General features: G+C 38.1%; 1 protein-coding gene across 1 annotated transcript in view; it reads right to left on the reverse strand.

Moving 5' to 3' along the window:
• Window positions 1-8220: 8220 nt before the first annotated feature.
• Window positions 8221-14234, reverse strand: part of FGD4 (FYVE, RhoGEF and PH domain containing 4) — a 28930-nt gene continuing 22916 nt past the window's right edge. The window contains exons 10-15 of the mRNA XM_084279289.1: window positions 13349-13379; window positions 13067-13162; window positions 12549-12674; window positions 10496-10636; window positions 8775-8915; window positions 8221-8595 (exon numbers count right to left, since the gene is read on the reverse strand). Of these exons, the coding sequence (XP_084135415.1) occupies window positions 8338-8595; window positions 8775-8915; window positions 10496-10636; window positions 12549-12674; window positions 13067-13162; window positions 13349-13379 (793 nt within the window). The 3' untranslated portion in view covers window positions 8221-8337. The remainder of the gene's footprint in view (window positions 8596-8774; window positions 8916-10495; window positions 10637-12548; window positions 12675-13066; window positions 13163-13348; window positions 13380-14234) is intronic.

Raw genomic sequence — 14234 nt, forward strand, 5'->3', positions numbered from 1 at the left:
AATGCAGTTGAGTATTTGTGACTTACATCATCACAGCCTGCACGTAAGACTAATGGATAATTGCAATAACATCTGTCTTAAGCTTTTTCGTTGGAGTTCTGCAGTGGACACTTGGTGTCTTACCCATCATCCTTTGTTTAACATTATGGAGTTGTCTTGGCAAGCACGGATGCACTTCAGCCACTGAAGAGCATTCAGTGAAAAGGACCAGCTCATTGCTAATCTGAAACCAAATTCCAAACTACCATGTAGGTAAGGTAGGTCTTTTGTAAATGCCTCCCAAAGCCTTGAGCTAAAGGGTTTGGATTCCCCTTTTGCAAACCATGAAACATCCAAGTAAGGCACAACAGGCAAAGCAGGTTGTTCTACATAGCTAGGCAATAGGTCTAAACAGAATTAAGGTTGAAATCTCATCTTCTTCCATCAAGGGGGTCATTCATTTAATTTCATGTTTTGGGAAGGCTCCTACACTCACAGAATCACATTCATTAGCAACCAGAGTCCAAGACCCATTTCCCTGAAGCAGAGATCCTTACCTGGAGTTTGGAAGAATGAGTTGGGTGTACGACATGCTTGAGACCACAGATTTGGTGTTGAAATTCTTGATTAATTCTTTTTATAAGATCCTGATAGTTGGGAGCTGTGTGAATTCTTACTAGTGATAAGAATAATTAAAAAAAAAGCCAAAACCAACCTACACAGAATATAGTTAACAACTGGAAAACTTATCAGGGTAGGCAGATTCTTAAGACTTTAAATCAGGGAAAGGCATTTGAAAAATATGCTGTAACAAAAAGAAATGCATCAGTTTGAAACAAAGAACAGGTAGCAATGAAATCAAAGCATCACATGTTTGGGAAGGAAACAGAAACTAGCACCACAGGCACGACCTCAAGCAAATAATCTCAGCTGGGTGTATCCTGATTTACCCCATGAGTCGGGTCTGATGAGGCTTGGTGTTGTCACAGCTGCTCAGTGCATAGGCCACGGCCTCAGAGGGTGAGAGGCCCCAAGTCAAAACAGTCACGATGGTGGGGATCCCTTCTCTTGGCCTTACAGACTCCGCAGGACCATCCAGAGCAATTTCTTTAAAGCAAACAAGCTCCAAGTACTGTGTTTACGGAGGGCAGGCGTGGCCTTTCTCTCACTCCGGGAAGCTCATGTGATGCCAAGAATAATTCTGTGGTGATGAGGCAGCCTTAGTCAGGGAGAGCCAGAGGAGACACCACCTACTACTTACTTACCAACCCTGACCAGCCCTGTACCTGATGGGCTTCTGGAGTATTTGCTACCAAGAGGAAATATCAGTGCTGATTAAACCTACTGTTACAAAGGGATTAAGCAATGGCTGGGTTTATGGGTTTCCTGTGGCTTAAAATTTATAATCGTGCTTTGTTATTAAGGCACATTTTAGGGTGAATTCTGTTATTTTTGTCTCCATGCAGAAGGCATTGCATTGTGCTTAATGAGGAAAATAAAGAGTTTGGCGAGGTGCTGACCAGGGGGCAAAAATAATTAGAAAAATTAGTGGGAAAAATTATGTTAATGGAGAGGGAAGCATTACCTTCTGTGGTTCATCAGTACTTATTTAAAATACTAATGTGTTTACTGTGCTTGCAAGGAGAAGAAAAAGTAGGAACTACACAAAGTTCTCTTACACAACTCCTTCCAGACAGAAGCTCACAAGCAGTAAAGTGAATTTTTTCCCCTCTATTTGGGGACAGTCTTTTCTGCCACGCTGTGCCTGCCTGCAGAAGAATGCCAAGAATAACTAAGATACCATCGGAACAGATTTACTGTGTACAGATGATGGCAGTTGGAGGCAACTGCAGATGTTTAAAGGATGCTTAGGAACCAGCAGCTGCACTTTAAGGGGCTTTTCTATAAACTGAGTGCGTGGCTTTGCTAGTGAATGGATTTGAAGTTGCCTATGCTTCAGGTCACGATCCTGCTAGTTACCTGATCATTTCTGCTTCACAGCACCACTTTAATTCAGCACCCACAAGGCTACACTGAGCAGCTGCTGCAGCTGCTCAGTGTTTTGTCCTTTACTTTAGAGCAGTGCCTGAGTCACAGTAAAACAGGCAAGGGCTAAGCTTGAAACAGCTTGGTTTCTCTCTGCACATTTCTATGACAGTGTAGAAGCCCGTAAAGTACTCTGGTAATATCCTGGCCACCTGAGAGAACATTGTTACTCCCAGGGTAGAAATCTGGATCTAAACTGTGAAGGACTGCAGAGATCACATCTTTTATCTTCCCAAGCTAAGACATTGTAGCATTATATGCACCCCTTAAGATACTCAGAGATTCTCTCCCACCAACTTAGCAGTACTTGTGAGTAGCCAGCACTTCAAGGGATGAAGAGAACAGTGTTCCAGGACAGATTGGTCCTTACAGTCACACACATACATCTGGAAACACAGCTTAAAGGTTTCATAAGCAAACTACACAAAAAAGCCAAAACCACACCAAACAAAAAAAAAACCCAACCCCAAAACAAAATCAAAACCAAAAAAAGCCAAAAAACCCCCAAAGAAAGCCAAAACCAAACCAAACAAGCCAACCAGCAATACTTATTTAATGATGCTTTTATTTTACATGATACAAATTTCTTTTTAAGTACTCAACAGGAATTAAAGTGCTTAATTTTTACAGTTCTCCACCCACCATATGACCAAATATACATATATTACAGGAAATATATACAATATCTGCAATTTTTTTACATTCATGTATTTCTTGACCATAAAAATGACCACTTACATTTGCACAACTTACAACAGCATTTACATTTCACTTCAATATTCTTCACTTTATTGCAAAACCAAAACAAATTTACACCTCTTCCAAATATTAGTATTTTTTTAGAAGTGTTTTCTCAATTAAAAACAGAAATGTTTCCATAATGAAGGGAAATTAACTTGTACGGCCTATAATTTTGATGTCAAACATTACAGCTGGTGCAGCGCCCTCTAAAATTAATGCATGAATCCACCTTGAGGGCTGTGGAATAGAGAACATGCTAATTAAAAAGTAAACCCAATACTTCTATTGCAAGCTCTTCCCTATATGCAACAAATCTGGCTTCTTTCTTAAAGATACTAGGGCACAGGCATGCAAAAATGTTTTGACACAGTTCCCTCCTTTTCTGAATGCTTTCACCCTAAATAGTTAATGAGTCTAAAGGGGTGAACTATGAAGTGGGTTGGTGCTACACAGTGGCTGAAAACATGTTTTATTCAAAGAAATCTGCTTGAAGATTTTGGTGGAGAAAAGAACACACACTATATGTTTGCTTGTGCGAGGAAGAGGAGGGGGAAGGAACGCAAAATGCCATAGTTGGGTCCGGCAAGACATTTAATTCCAAGGTTTTAAAGGAAGCAGATTGGATGCCTCACTGAGCTTAGAGTGATTGTGGGGGTTTTGTTAGTTATGTTTGTGTTTTTTGGTTGTTGGGTTGGGTTTTCTTTTAAATTAGGCTGAAGGAGTAAATGTGCCACAAAGGTAGGTCTACTTCTTGTCAATTCTTCTTCTGAAATGCATACTCACACAGTCAATATACATTGTATTTTGAGTGCAGCACAGTGTATTTTTTTGATTGTAAAATACTGCTGGAAAACAGGTCATCTGAATAATTGTCTCAAATATATAAATAAACATATATACATATACACACACATACATATGCATATGTGTATATAAACACACATACGCAATTATTAAGTTAATGTTCTGTTGAAGGATTTAGGAAACAATCTGACTAGCAGATTAAAGCTCCTGTCCAAGGAACATACTTCACTACAGTCCCATGGGTCAGAGCCAGCTGTGTAAATTCCTCACACCAATTAGGGCCATGGATGGAGGAAGAAAACTTAACTCCATATATTTAATTTCAGATTTCAAGCAACAGTACACCACAGAGGACAAAGAATGACGCCCATATCACCAACACATTAACCTTAAGAATAGTCAATTCTGCCACAAACATACTCCTCTTCTCCAATCATTTGTTGATTCCATTATGGTTTACATTCACCCCTACATTGATTATCTCCAACTGAAACCTATCTGAAGTTCAGCTGAGCACTGTGATCCCAGGTGAGACATAGTAAGTCAGCAGCTCTCTAACTGCTGAAATCTTGATTTTCTGCAGGTATCTTAACATAAGGTAGATTCTACATTAATTTAAATCTCTGAAGGTACAATAGCTCCATCGGGTCTATGGTAATTTACACCAGCTAAAGATCTCCAAACACATTTATGGAGAAAGTTTCTTATTGCTTAGAATTATTTCTATATGGAATGCTTATTTCTTTCCTGAAAGCCTTTCCTTCAGTATAGGGAATCACTACCCTCTGCTGATTTCATTGAATCTTTTCTTGAAATGAAAAGCTGACCACTTTTTATACTAGCTAAGTGGTGATGTAAGTTAAAACCCCCCACAAAAATCAAACAAACAAAAAAACACCAACTACACCAAAATCCAAAGAACCTGTCAAGTATTTCCACATCTTTCCCACTTATTTTTATATATACATATATCTTTGTTTTCCTCCTGGCTCCACTTGTAACTCTTTAGTCTGTATTTCTAAAACCTAATCTAAAATTTACTCAGGTGGTAGTGTATTTATTCTATATTTAGTCAGTGCCTTGGCTTTGCCCATAATTTAAATATATATGAATAAAGCTCCTCTTTTCTATGAAAGAGATTTAGAATCTTTGAAGAGATTTATAAAGCACTTTGAGATGGATTTGCATAAAAAGGTGCCACTATATATAGCACACATCTAAACTGGTTTAATATTCTACTCTAAAGAGAAGAGAATGCTTTGTATTCTTAATATCTATTTTGCATATAAAATTAAATACATTTTGGAATAAACTATTCAGTGTAAAGGGATTTGAAAGTACTAGATGCTGTAGATTTTACAGCTCTTCAACCAAACAGGAGTAGTACCTGATATCAGAAAGCAATGTTTAGAAGGATCTGGAAGAATGTGACATGCAGATGTCACAATACACTATTTTTCTATGATAGGGGAAAAGCACTAAGTCATTTTGAAAAAATATATTAACAGACTCCAAACATATTAATAATTAAACCACGTTCTGGTTGAACACAGACAAAACCCGCACAAAATAGCTTCTGATCTGCTTTAAATTGCACTGAAGACCGATCACTTTTAAAGTGAGAACACAAAAATTGCAAACCTTAACTAATTCAGCAGGGCCATTCACATACATTCATGCATTATGAATGAATGCTCAGTTATAGTTTCTTCCTTACGCACACAGCTTTATGCCAATACATTTAATGACTTGTTTTTCCTCTCTTCGTAAAAAAATTAACAGCGGAAAGGGGAGCAGCCTACACCTTGTTAGAGTCATGGTTTTAATCTGACCGCTTTTGTTCCTGTGAGCTCATAACTTACAGATTAAAGTTTTGGATGCTGTAGGGGAGCTTGTCTGGAGTAAAACAGTTAGGGTGGTTAAACCTAGAAGCAACTTCTCCACCTCCTTTAATATTGGCGATACTTAACTCTTCCTACAGAATGCACACAGAACCATGTATTTAAGTGCTGATACATTCTGACTCAGAAGAGAACAATTTGGACCAAGCAGCTGATTATGAGAACATGAAGCAGGCTTCACTAGCCTAAATAAAATACCCCACACTGTAAAACATCCAAATAAACAACTCTCAATGCTAACTTATTTTCCAATTGTTTATGCCCAAATGCAGGGTTTCTACCTGGGAGATGCTGAAACTGTTCAAGCAGCTTCAGCTACTCAATACTACCACAACAATAAGGCAGCCCAGAAATTTCTGCTTCTAATCATTTCCCTAATTATTTAGCTGGAATAGGTCTTCCTACTTGGCTCAGAATTAAGTTTGCAGGAGCTTAGAAAACAGAATCATGCCATCATATTATTTTTGGTATAGCTCAGTTGATCTTATATGGGGACTCCTTTAAGACAGTTTTCCCCTTGCACTCAACAACTTGAATGTGGGAAACAATGTTTTTATACATGAGGATGTGGTAAGATGACCCTCCAGATCCCACAGTTGCACTGGAGATTATTTCATGAGGTACTAACTTTCAAGAGATGACCATAAAAGTGAGTGAGCCACAGAGGGTTGTTCTTGCTTACCTGAATATCCCTTCATCCCTTGCCAAGGTATACACAGGACAACACACATGTACTAGGCTAGGGAGACCCAGGTGAAGACTTGATGGTACTCACCGATGTCAATCAAAATGGGTTTGAGCTGCCCATAAAGACAAATACCTCTGACAGTAGAAATAACTTAAAGTCCCTTAGAGAATTACAGAAAGGCTTGTTCACTAGGGTTATAGGTGCAGGATAATCCAGGCATATGGAGCACGTGAGGAATAATTCAGAACTGACGTGCACAGTCAGGTGCAGGGTTAGTACCCTATAAGGCTATGTCCTGGTAATTACTGGCACTGGTTTAAAGCTTGGCAGTCTGGAGGGCATGGTGTATTCTGGATTTGTGCAGATGAGAGCAAAATCCATCCCACTAAGACGAATCTGTGTGACGGTCTTCTGTGTGCTCATGTATGCTTGACACTAAAAACAGAGGTTACTTTAACAATCTTTTGTTAAAGACTAAATAACTGATTTTTTCCCCCCTATAGTGTTGCAGAAAGAGTAAAGTGGGAGCGGGAGTTCAGTGAATACTTAGTCTGGAAAACTCAAAATGAAGAGTAACAATTTACACCTGCCCTCATGTTACAGAGCTGGAACCTGAGCTCTTCAGCTTGACATGATTTAAAATACAGATTGGAGTTACACTGAGAAGCAGGACTACTTAATGTTCTTATGACAAGTTGATTGTAGAAATTACATATTTTCATTCTTTAGAGGGGTCAGAAAAATCTTAAATTATTTTAATTGTCTACTTGATAGTCAATCACTACCTCTGAGTTTGTACTGTTTCATCCAAGGGTGTTACAACAGAAATTTATAGGAAGGTCATTTGCCTCTGTGTAAAAAACCGAGTAGGGATGGAAGTTCAGAAGGGACTTAATGCTGCAGAGCCAGTGAGTCCTTATTCCCACAAGCAGAATGCAAATAACGTCAGGTAATGCTACATGAGATTTGCAGACTCAGACCTCATACTAGATACCTATAAAAGTGTGCTCCACTTTACAACAATAACCCTTGAAGATTGTTGTCGTAATTAAGTATTACAGTACCTAATCTTCTCCAAAAAATTAAAATATTTAAGTTTAAAATGTTTTGTCCCGATAACCATAATACCAAAAATACACATTCCCAGAAAGTTACTATGAATCTGTTGCTTTTCCAAACCACATAACTGCATTTTAGTAATGAACTACTGCACTCTTAAAAGGTAACAGTGAGAGGATGCTGAAGAAAAGCAACTACTCTTTTAAACACAACTGGAACTTATTTGTCCATTGCATGCCACTTATATTACTGCTTTTTTTTTCTTAATGCATAAAAATGTCAAGATAATTGTCAGCTTTTAAAACAAATCACTGAACAGTATTTGTTAATTTAGGACTGTGTTTAATTTCAAATAGAAAACATGCTTTTTAAATAAATTATTCACTAATAGGAACCCAATATAATGAAATCTAAGCAAAAATCAAGTATCATACATTTTTAATACTGTACATATATTATATATTGTTTTCTCATATTTTAGGGAATCATTTCTAGATTGAAAATCATTAGGTTGCTTCCTTGATAAAGTGAAACTTTAAAAGCCAATATACCTTTGAAACAATCTGCAGTAATTAAAAAGAGACAAGTGAATACAACATATGTACAGACCTGTGGAATTCAGTCTATAAACTACATACATTAAACTAAACTGTCCCTGCATATTTAATTACAGATCTATTTTGGCAATGGGGAGGTATATTTTTTATCCTGTTGCAAGTCCTAACATGTAAGTAGGAAGCTTCAATATTTGCCTTCTTAATGAAAGAAGCAAACGCTAACCAAAGAGCAATCGAATTCTCGAAAGAAATTTGCTTCACCACAAACAAGTAGTACAGTAAAGTCTATAAGTATTTTAATAGCATTCACATTTTTTAAAAAGTCTCTGAAATGGACCTGTACATCACTTTTATTGAGAGAACATAAATATAAGAAAAAGATCCCTAAAAAGACCAGAATTTTTCCCAAACATAAAGTGCTAAGATGTGTACGGTAGTAAGAAGGTTTGGTTTTTTTTTTTCCTTTTTTTTTTTCCTTGATTGAGCAAAGAAAGGTTAACACAAAGGTTAACCACAGAAGATTCAATTGAAAACTTTTAAAAATACCGTGTGTTCTTGAGCTTCAGGATTCAGATGCTTTAGAAGATTCAGGCTGCTCTTCTACATTCACTTGCAGTTCATTTTGACATTCCGGCGTCTCTCCTTTGACAGCTAAATGGATAACTTTCAGCCATTTCTGTTTGAGTTCCTCATTGTCTGCAGCAAAGCTGTGCACAGACTTAGACTGGGTCAGTTTGAAGCTGTGCGGGAGGTCAGCACTCCTTGGGGTGTCATCTACTGTGTAGCCCAGAAGTGGAATTGTAGCCAGAGCTTTAACGTCCTAAGGAGGAGAAATTCTTCATTAAGAACAGCAAATTAATCTGCCCGCTACCTCTCATTCACTATACAGATTGGTAGCAACACTTGGGTTGTTCCTCCATTCCCAAGCTACTTGACTCCTCTTCCTCAGATGTCAGTGACAATAATAGGTAAAATCTCTTCCATTTCCTCTGTACATACCTGTGGAGCACCGTACATGTACAGCACAAGGGCTTCGTGCTTAGGTATAACACACCATGCTTTCTGCCAGGGCTTTGATTTTTCCATGTACTGAAGAAAGCTACAGATGACACTGTTGCCAGAGACTTCTGCAGATTCAATCTAGCAGACAGTAGAAAGCATAAAAAGGAAAATAAACTTTCTGAAATAAAGACTAAAGCCATGCAGAACAGAAGAGCTGAAATAGACCACCATTCACATCAAATGTTAGATAGCATCTGCAAAGCAGCTGGAGCAAATACCCAAGTTAAGGACTGGATTTATGGAGAATATTTATACACAATGACCATGTGTACTCCCTCATCACGTGTATTCTGTTCCTTCTTTTGTCAGTAATTTTGGATTATACACTTCTAGATAGCTCTAAATCTCATTTTGCCACCACAGCTAGCCTTTCTCTGTATCATAGTATCGAAAACAAAGTCTTATTTCTAAGATAACATGTCAGGAATGCAAGTGGTACCAACTATCCAAAATGACAACCACTTTATTTTTGGCAGTCAAAATATTATGACAGAATTAGACACAAACACATTTCTAAGAATAACATAAGAATGCAAACACTAGTCCTAGAGAAAAGATTTGGTGAAGTGCTTAAAATCTGAAGACAGAGCAACATGCTACTTGGATTAAGTGGTGATCCTGAGAAGAGCAGAAATAAATTCAAAATAGTTATTTGTTACTATTTCCTTGCATCCAGTTTTTTCCTCCCCCAGTAGCGATGCTGTCTGGATGCTGCAGCACAGTACCAACAACTCTCATCATGAGATCCAGCACGCAGATAGACATTTCTAGGAGACTCTAGAGCTCCTTCAGCTGCCTTAAAAAAGCCAGCATGCCAAAAAAACAGCAGCCTCTTGACTACAGGGTAAGCTATTGGGACCCTGTGCACCTTACCCTTTCTTAAGACAGTGTAGTCAAGACAACACAGATTACAAACTATATATGGAATTACAATCTGACTCTCCTTCTTGCCTTCTTTTTCTGTTGGTATTTAGCTCAAGGGTCAATCCTTTCTCTACTATGTTCCAAGATAAATATATGTCTTGACAGATTTAAGACGATTATTGACTACTGTCTGTCAAGCATTTTAAAAGGGCTGTAAAGGGGGGATTTCAGAAATGTGAAGGTTAATTGCAATTCTAAGATGTCTATTTCTTCCTCCTGATAGTAAGAGAAAATGAGGTGTCTGTTGTTGGAGACTTTGAAATTTTAGATGACAAAAACTGAGAGCAACTTAATGACTTACAGGTACATTGGATACACTGATCAAAACAGTATCTAACTATGTCACTATTCAGAGCCCATGTTCTCCCTTATTCCCCTCTCCTCCATCCCCAGTTCTTTCAGCTTGGGTGTGGTTTTTTCATGAATTGATGTAGAGTCTGTGGGTTTTGTTGCTACATCATCTTAAGCGCAGAAGAAAACTGAAGATTAATAAGTAGCTGATATAACTGGAAAGAAGTAAGCAAGCTAAACTTTGTAATTCTCCATTAAAAAAAATGTTGTAAGAAACAAGCTAATGTTGTAAAAAAAGAATAGTGCAAACCAAAGAATATTAGGTGGGTTGAATTTGGCCCATGCTTTTCATTTCTCAAAGAGAAAACAGCCCTGCAAGAATGATACTGCTTTTCACTTACTGTTGAGCAACTATGCATGTACAGAATTTTACAGTGACATACCTCCAAGATGCCTTTCTTCTTCTTTTCTTCACTGTCTGTACAACCAGTTATAACATGGTAGCAGTCCTTACAGACTTTGTTCAGTTTATTGCCATCATATTCAAGATGTGCTTTATAATCAGAACATTTCCAGCAAACGACCTTAGAAACAAAAAAAGAGAAGCAAGCATATAAAATGTAAGTATTTATAAAACTTTAAGGAATATGAATTTAATTTAAAAGGAATACTATTATATCTAATTAGTAATGTTTTGTTTACTTATACAGAACAAGAAAGATAATTGCTTTATTATGCTGTTACGTCAACAGTAACTTAATTGAAAATAATGACTTTTCTAAATCTGTGCCACTGCTGCTTAACTAGAAATGCTCCTTACTATCTACCTGGTGGGAACTTTATATAAAGATCACATTAGGATTTCAATTATATCTATAGGTCAAGTTAGGAATAGAATCTGAATATAGTACAAACTAGCCTGAAGGATGAAAACCTTCCAGTTTCTTTAGGTACCAAGCTGGAAAGATATACCTTAAAATGTTGTTTTCTACATAAATTCAGAAATGGACAACCCAGGTGTACTTTCAATAATTAAAAAAATAATAATTAAAAAAAATGAAGTCAGAAGTGTTTAATTTTATAACTTAAGAAATATTAGATTCACAGTTTCAGAATCTATTCATGAGTACACAGTACACATAAGCCAGTGTCCCACTATCTTTTGTCTTTCCACGACACCTAGAAAAAACCTGAAATGTGGGGGGATTTGAGAGAATTCCTTTCATTAGATATATTTTTTCCACATAAACGTTCTTTCAGAGAAATAAATGCCCTGCATAGAAAGTATGAGTGCAGTTATTTCAAGAAAGAAAGGTAGAGACATTGACATGAAGCTCTCAAAATGCCTGAACAAAATTTTATTGTGGACCAGGGCTCTGTAGTACTAATCTAGATCAGTACCTTTAACTTGTATCTCCAGAGAATACTAGTTGAGTATTCCCAATTAGTCACTGCTGGGAAGACACTATCACTGACCCAAATTAATTCCCATGAGAAACAGTTTAAAGTGGAAGGTGATGTAATGGAACTGTAACAGAGGGCAATAGTTAGGAGTCTTAACAAAACGGGGAAAAACGAAGGGTGTGATCTTAAAATTAATGGAGGAGTTTGAAAACAGAATGATCTGTAGGAAAAAAAACCCCAGATGAGTCAATTATTAATCAATAATTGAGAGCTGCTAAAAAAAGCCTCTAGTGTCCTGCAGAGCAGAAAAACAGCACTGTGGATGCAGTGAGCCCTCATACCACATGAAAACGATAGAAAGAAGTCATACAGTGTAGCCTGTAAGACAAACACTAAACCCGGGCTAGCACTACCATCTGCTGGAGAAAGGCATGGCTGCTGGATGGCAAGGAAAGCAAGTGCATTATGTTTGCTCTTCTTGTGCCAACTGCTGAAAACTCGACCGTGAAACAGTGGTGTAAGTGCTCTGCATTACCGTAGTGACACACATGGAAAGCAGCAGTAGCACTCTCCCATCCTAACCTCTCCTCCCCCGGTGCTTCACGCATGTTCACACAGTTACACAGTGAACCCAACTGGGAACTGCTCCCAGTTAAACCAGTGAAAAACTACAGGGTTCCACGAGCTTCTTGTGAAGAGGAGAGAGGGGGCAGCAGAATGGGAAGAGGAGACCGCCAGGGATAATGCTGGTTTATGCCAGCTTAATATGGTCTTGAAGCTGTTGTTGATCCGTGGAGGCCACTCAGAACTAACAATGCAGCGTGCCCAGGGGCTTGGGACATTTTGCAAAAATGCACATCTTCCACTGCTCCAAATCACATCCAAATTTACCACGTCAACTAAAGCAGACAGAGGATCCTTTGTGGTACGCTGTACACAGCTTCTCCTTTCAGCCACAAGCACAGCAACAAAGACTCTGCTGCATAACAAGCAGCCACCAGAAGTCGGGCAGGTGGTTAGACCCACTCCCAAGCCTGCTGTCCAGCCCCCAAGCCTGCTCCCCAGCCTCAGCAGCCAGGCTTTTGCACTTACATGCCCACAGGCTCGGCAGTGGTGCCTTCTCCTCGTCAGTGCATTGAAGGGTTCCTTGCATTTCATGCACATGGTTACTTCATTGTCTCGGATCCACCTCGGTGCTCTCTTCCCAAGCTCAGCATTCTGAAAGGGGGGGCAGGGAGGATGGGAAAATAATTTTTTTTAAAAAAAAAAAGCCAGTATAAAAAGTTGTGCAGCATAATTAGTCTCTTCCTCTGGAAAGGAAATGGCAAAACACAGCTCAAGATACGTTTTGCAATCTATACAAGAAATAACAAAGAACCCAGTCAAAAATTGTTATGCTGAAAGGGACTCTGTTACGTGTTTCAAGGGGAAAGAAAGAAAAAAAAATAGGAGGCTTGTTTATAAGATTTGGCATTATGAAGATGACTACTTTGCAATTCCTCTGCTATAAGCACAATGGGCTTGAAAACAATGTTTCTGCCAGACTTTTTCCAGCTATTGAGGAGCCAAATGGATACTAAGAAAGTCTCAAAGGAGTAAGAGCGACTTACAGAAACCTCAACTGGCATGTCTTCGTATTCTTTCGCAATAGCGTTCCTGAAAGTTTCGTTCCTCTGCTGAAAAGCCTCTATAGTATTCTGAAGTGCCTAAAGAAGCAAAGGAGAAAGTCCTCAAACATGTTACATTTAAAATGTCCATTTAAAATGGACTCTCTACATTCTGACCAGTTACTGATTAGCAGAGGGAAGCTACAGCCAGAAAACATGACTATGACTTTATTGATTGCTTCAGTGAAAAAGTGTTTGGAGAATAAAGAACATAGATTAATTTACCTTTATCCATTCTTCCTTATCTTGTTCAGAACTAAAAGAAATATTTGACACATTAGTCCAAAACTAGTTCAGGAAACATGATCTCACTATCAACAACTTTTAGCCAAAGCAAGCTTCTGAAGCAATTCTCAGGATTTAAAATTCAAAAAGCACTAATTGTTAGCTGTCCAATTAAAAAAAAAATAAACATAAAACATAACAAAACAAAAACACAACACCACAAATAAAAGCATGACTTCAGGCTTCACAAGTTTGCAACCACTAAGAGGTGAATTCTAGATGAAAGATAAATGTAAATGCATTTAAAAGTAGTAATAGTATTTATGTTGTTAGATTTTTTTTTGAGAATGAAAGAAAGGGGCAGTACAGGGTACAGGTGGCTTTTTTCTAATCTCATTTCATGCACTACTAAGTTCACAAAGTGACATGCATTTCTCCTGTATCTATTAAATCTTCCTCCCTCCCAAACCACAGTAATTTATTTAATCCTTTTTTGTTGTTACTGTTGTTAAAATATTACTACAGTGGCAAGAAGAGTATTTAATTAAACAAAAGGAAAAATGTGCTTTAATATTATAAACCAAACTGCAGAAATTTCTCTTTTATGTGTTACAGCAGATATAGTTGACAGTAAATGCAGATAAGATAAAAGGACAAGACAAAGATGATAGACAGAAAGCAGCATTTCAGAGAAGGACTTGGGGATGCTGGTGGGTCAGAAGCTTGACATGAGCTGACAATGTGTGCTGACAGCCCAGAAAGCTGGCTGCATCAAAAGGAGCATGGCCAGGAGGTCAAGGGAGGTGATTCTCCCCTCTCAACTCTCATGAGACCCCACTGGGAATACTGTGTCCAGTTCTGAAGTCCCCAACATAAGGATATGGAA

The sequence above is a fragment of the Gallinula chloropus genome (assembly GCF_964237585.1).
Source record: "Gallinula chloropus genome assembly, chromosome: 1".
In the NCBI taxonomy this organism is placed as follows: Eukaryota; Metazoa; Chordata; class Aves; order Gruiformes; family Rallidae; genus Gallinula; species Gallinula chloropus.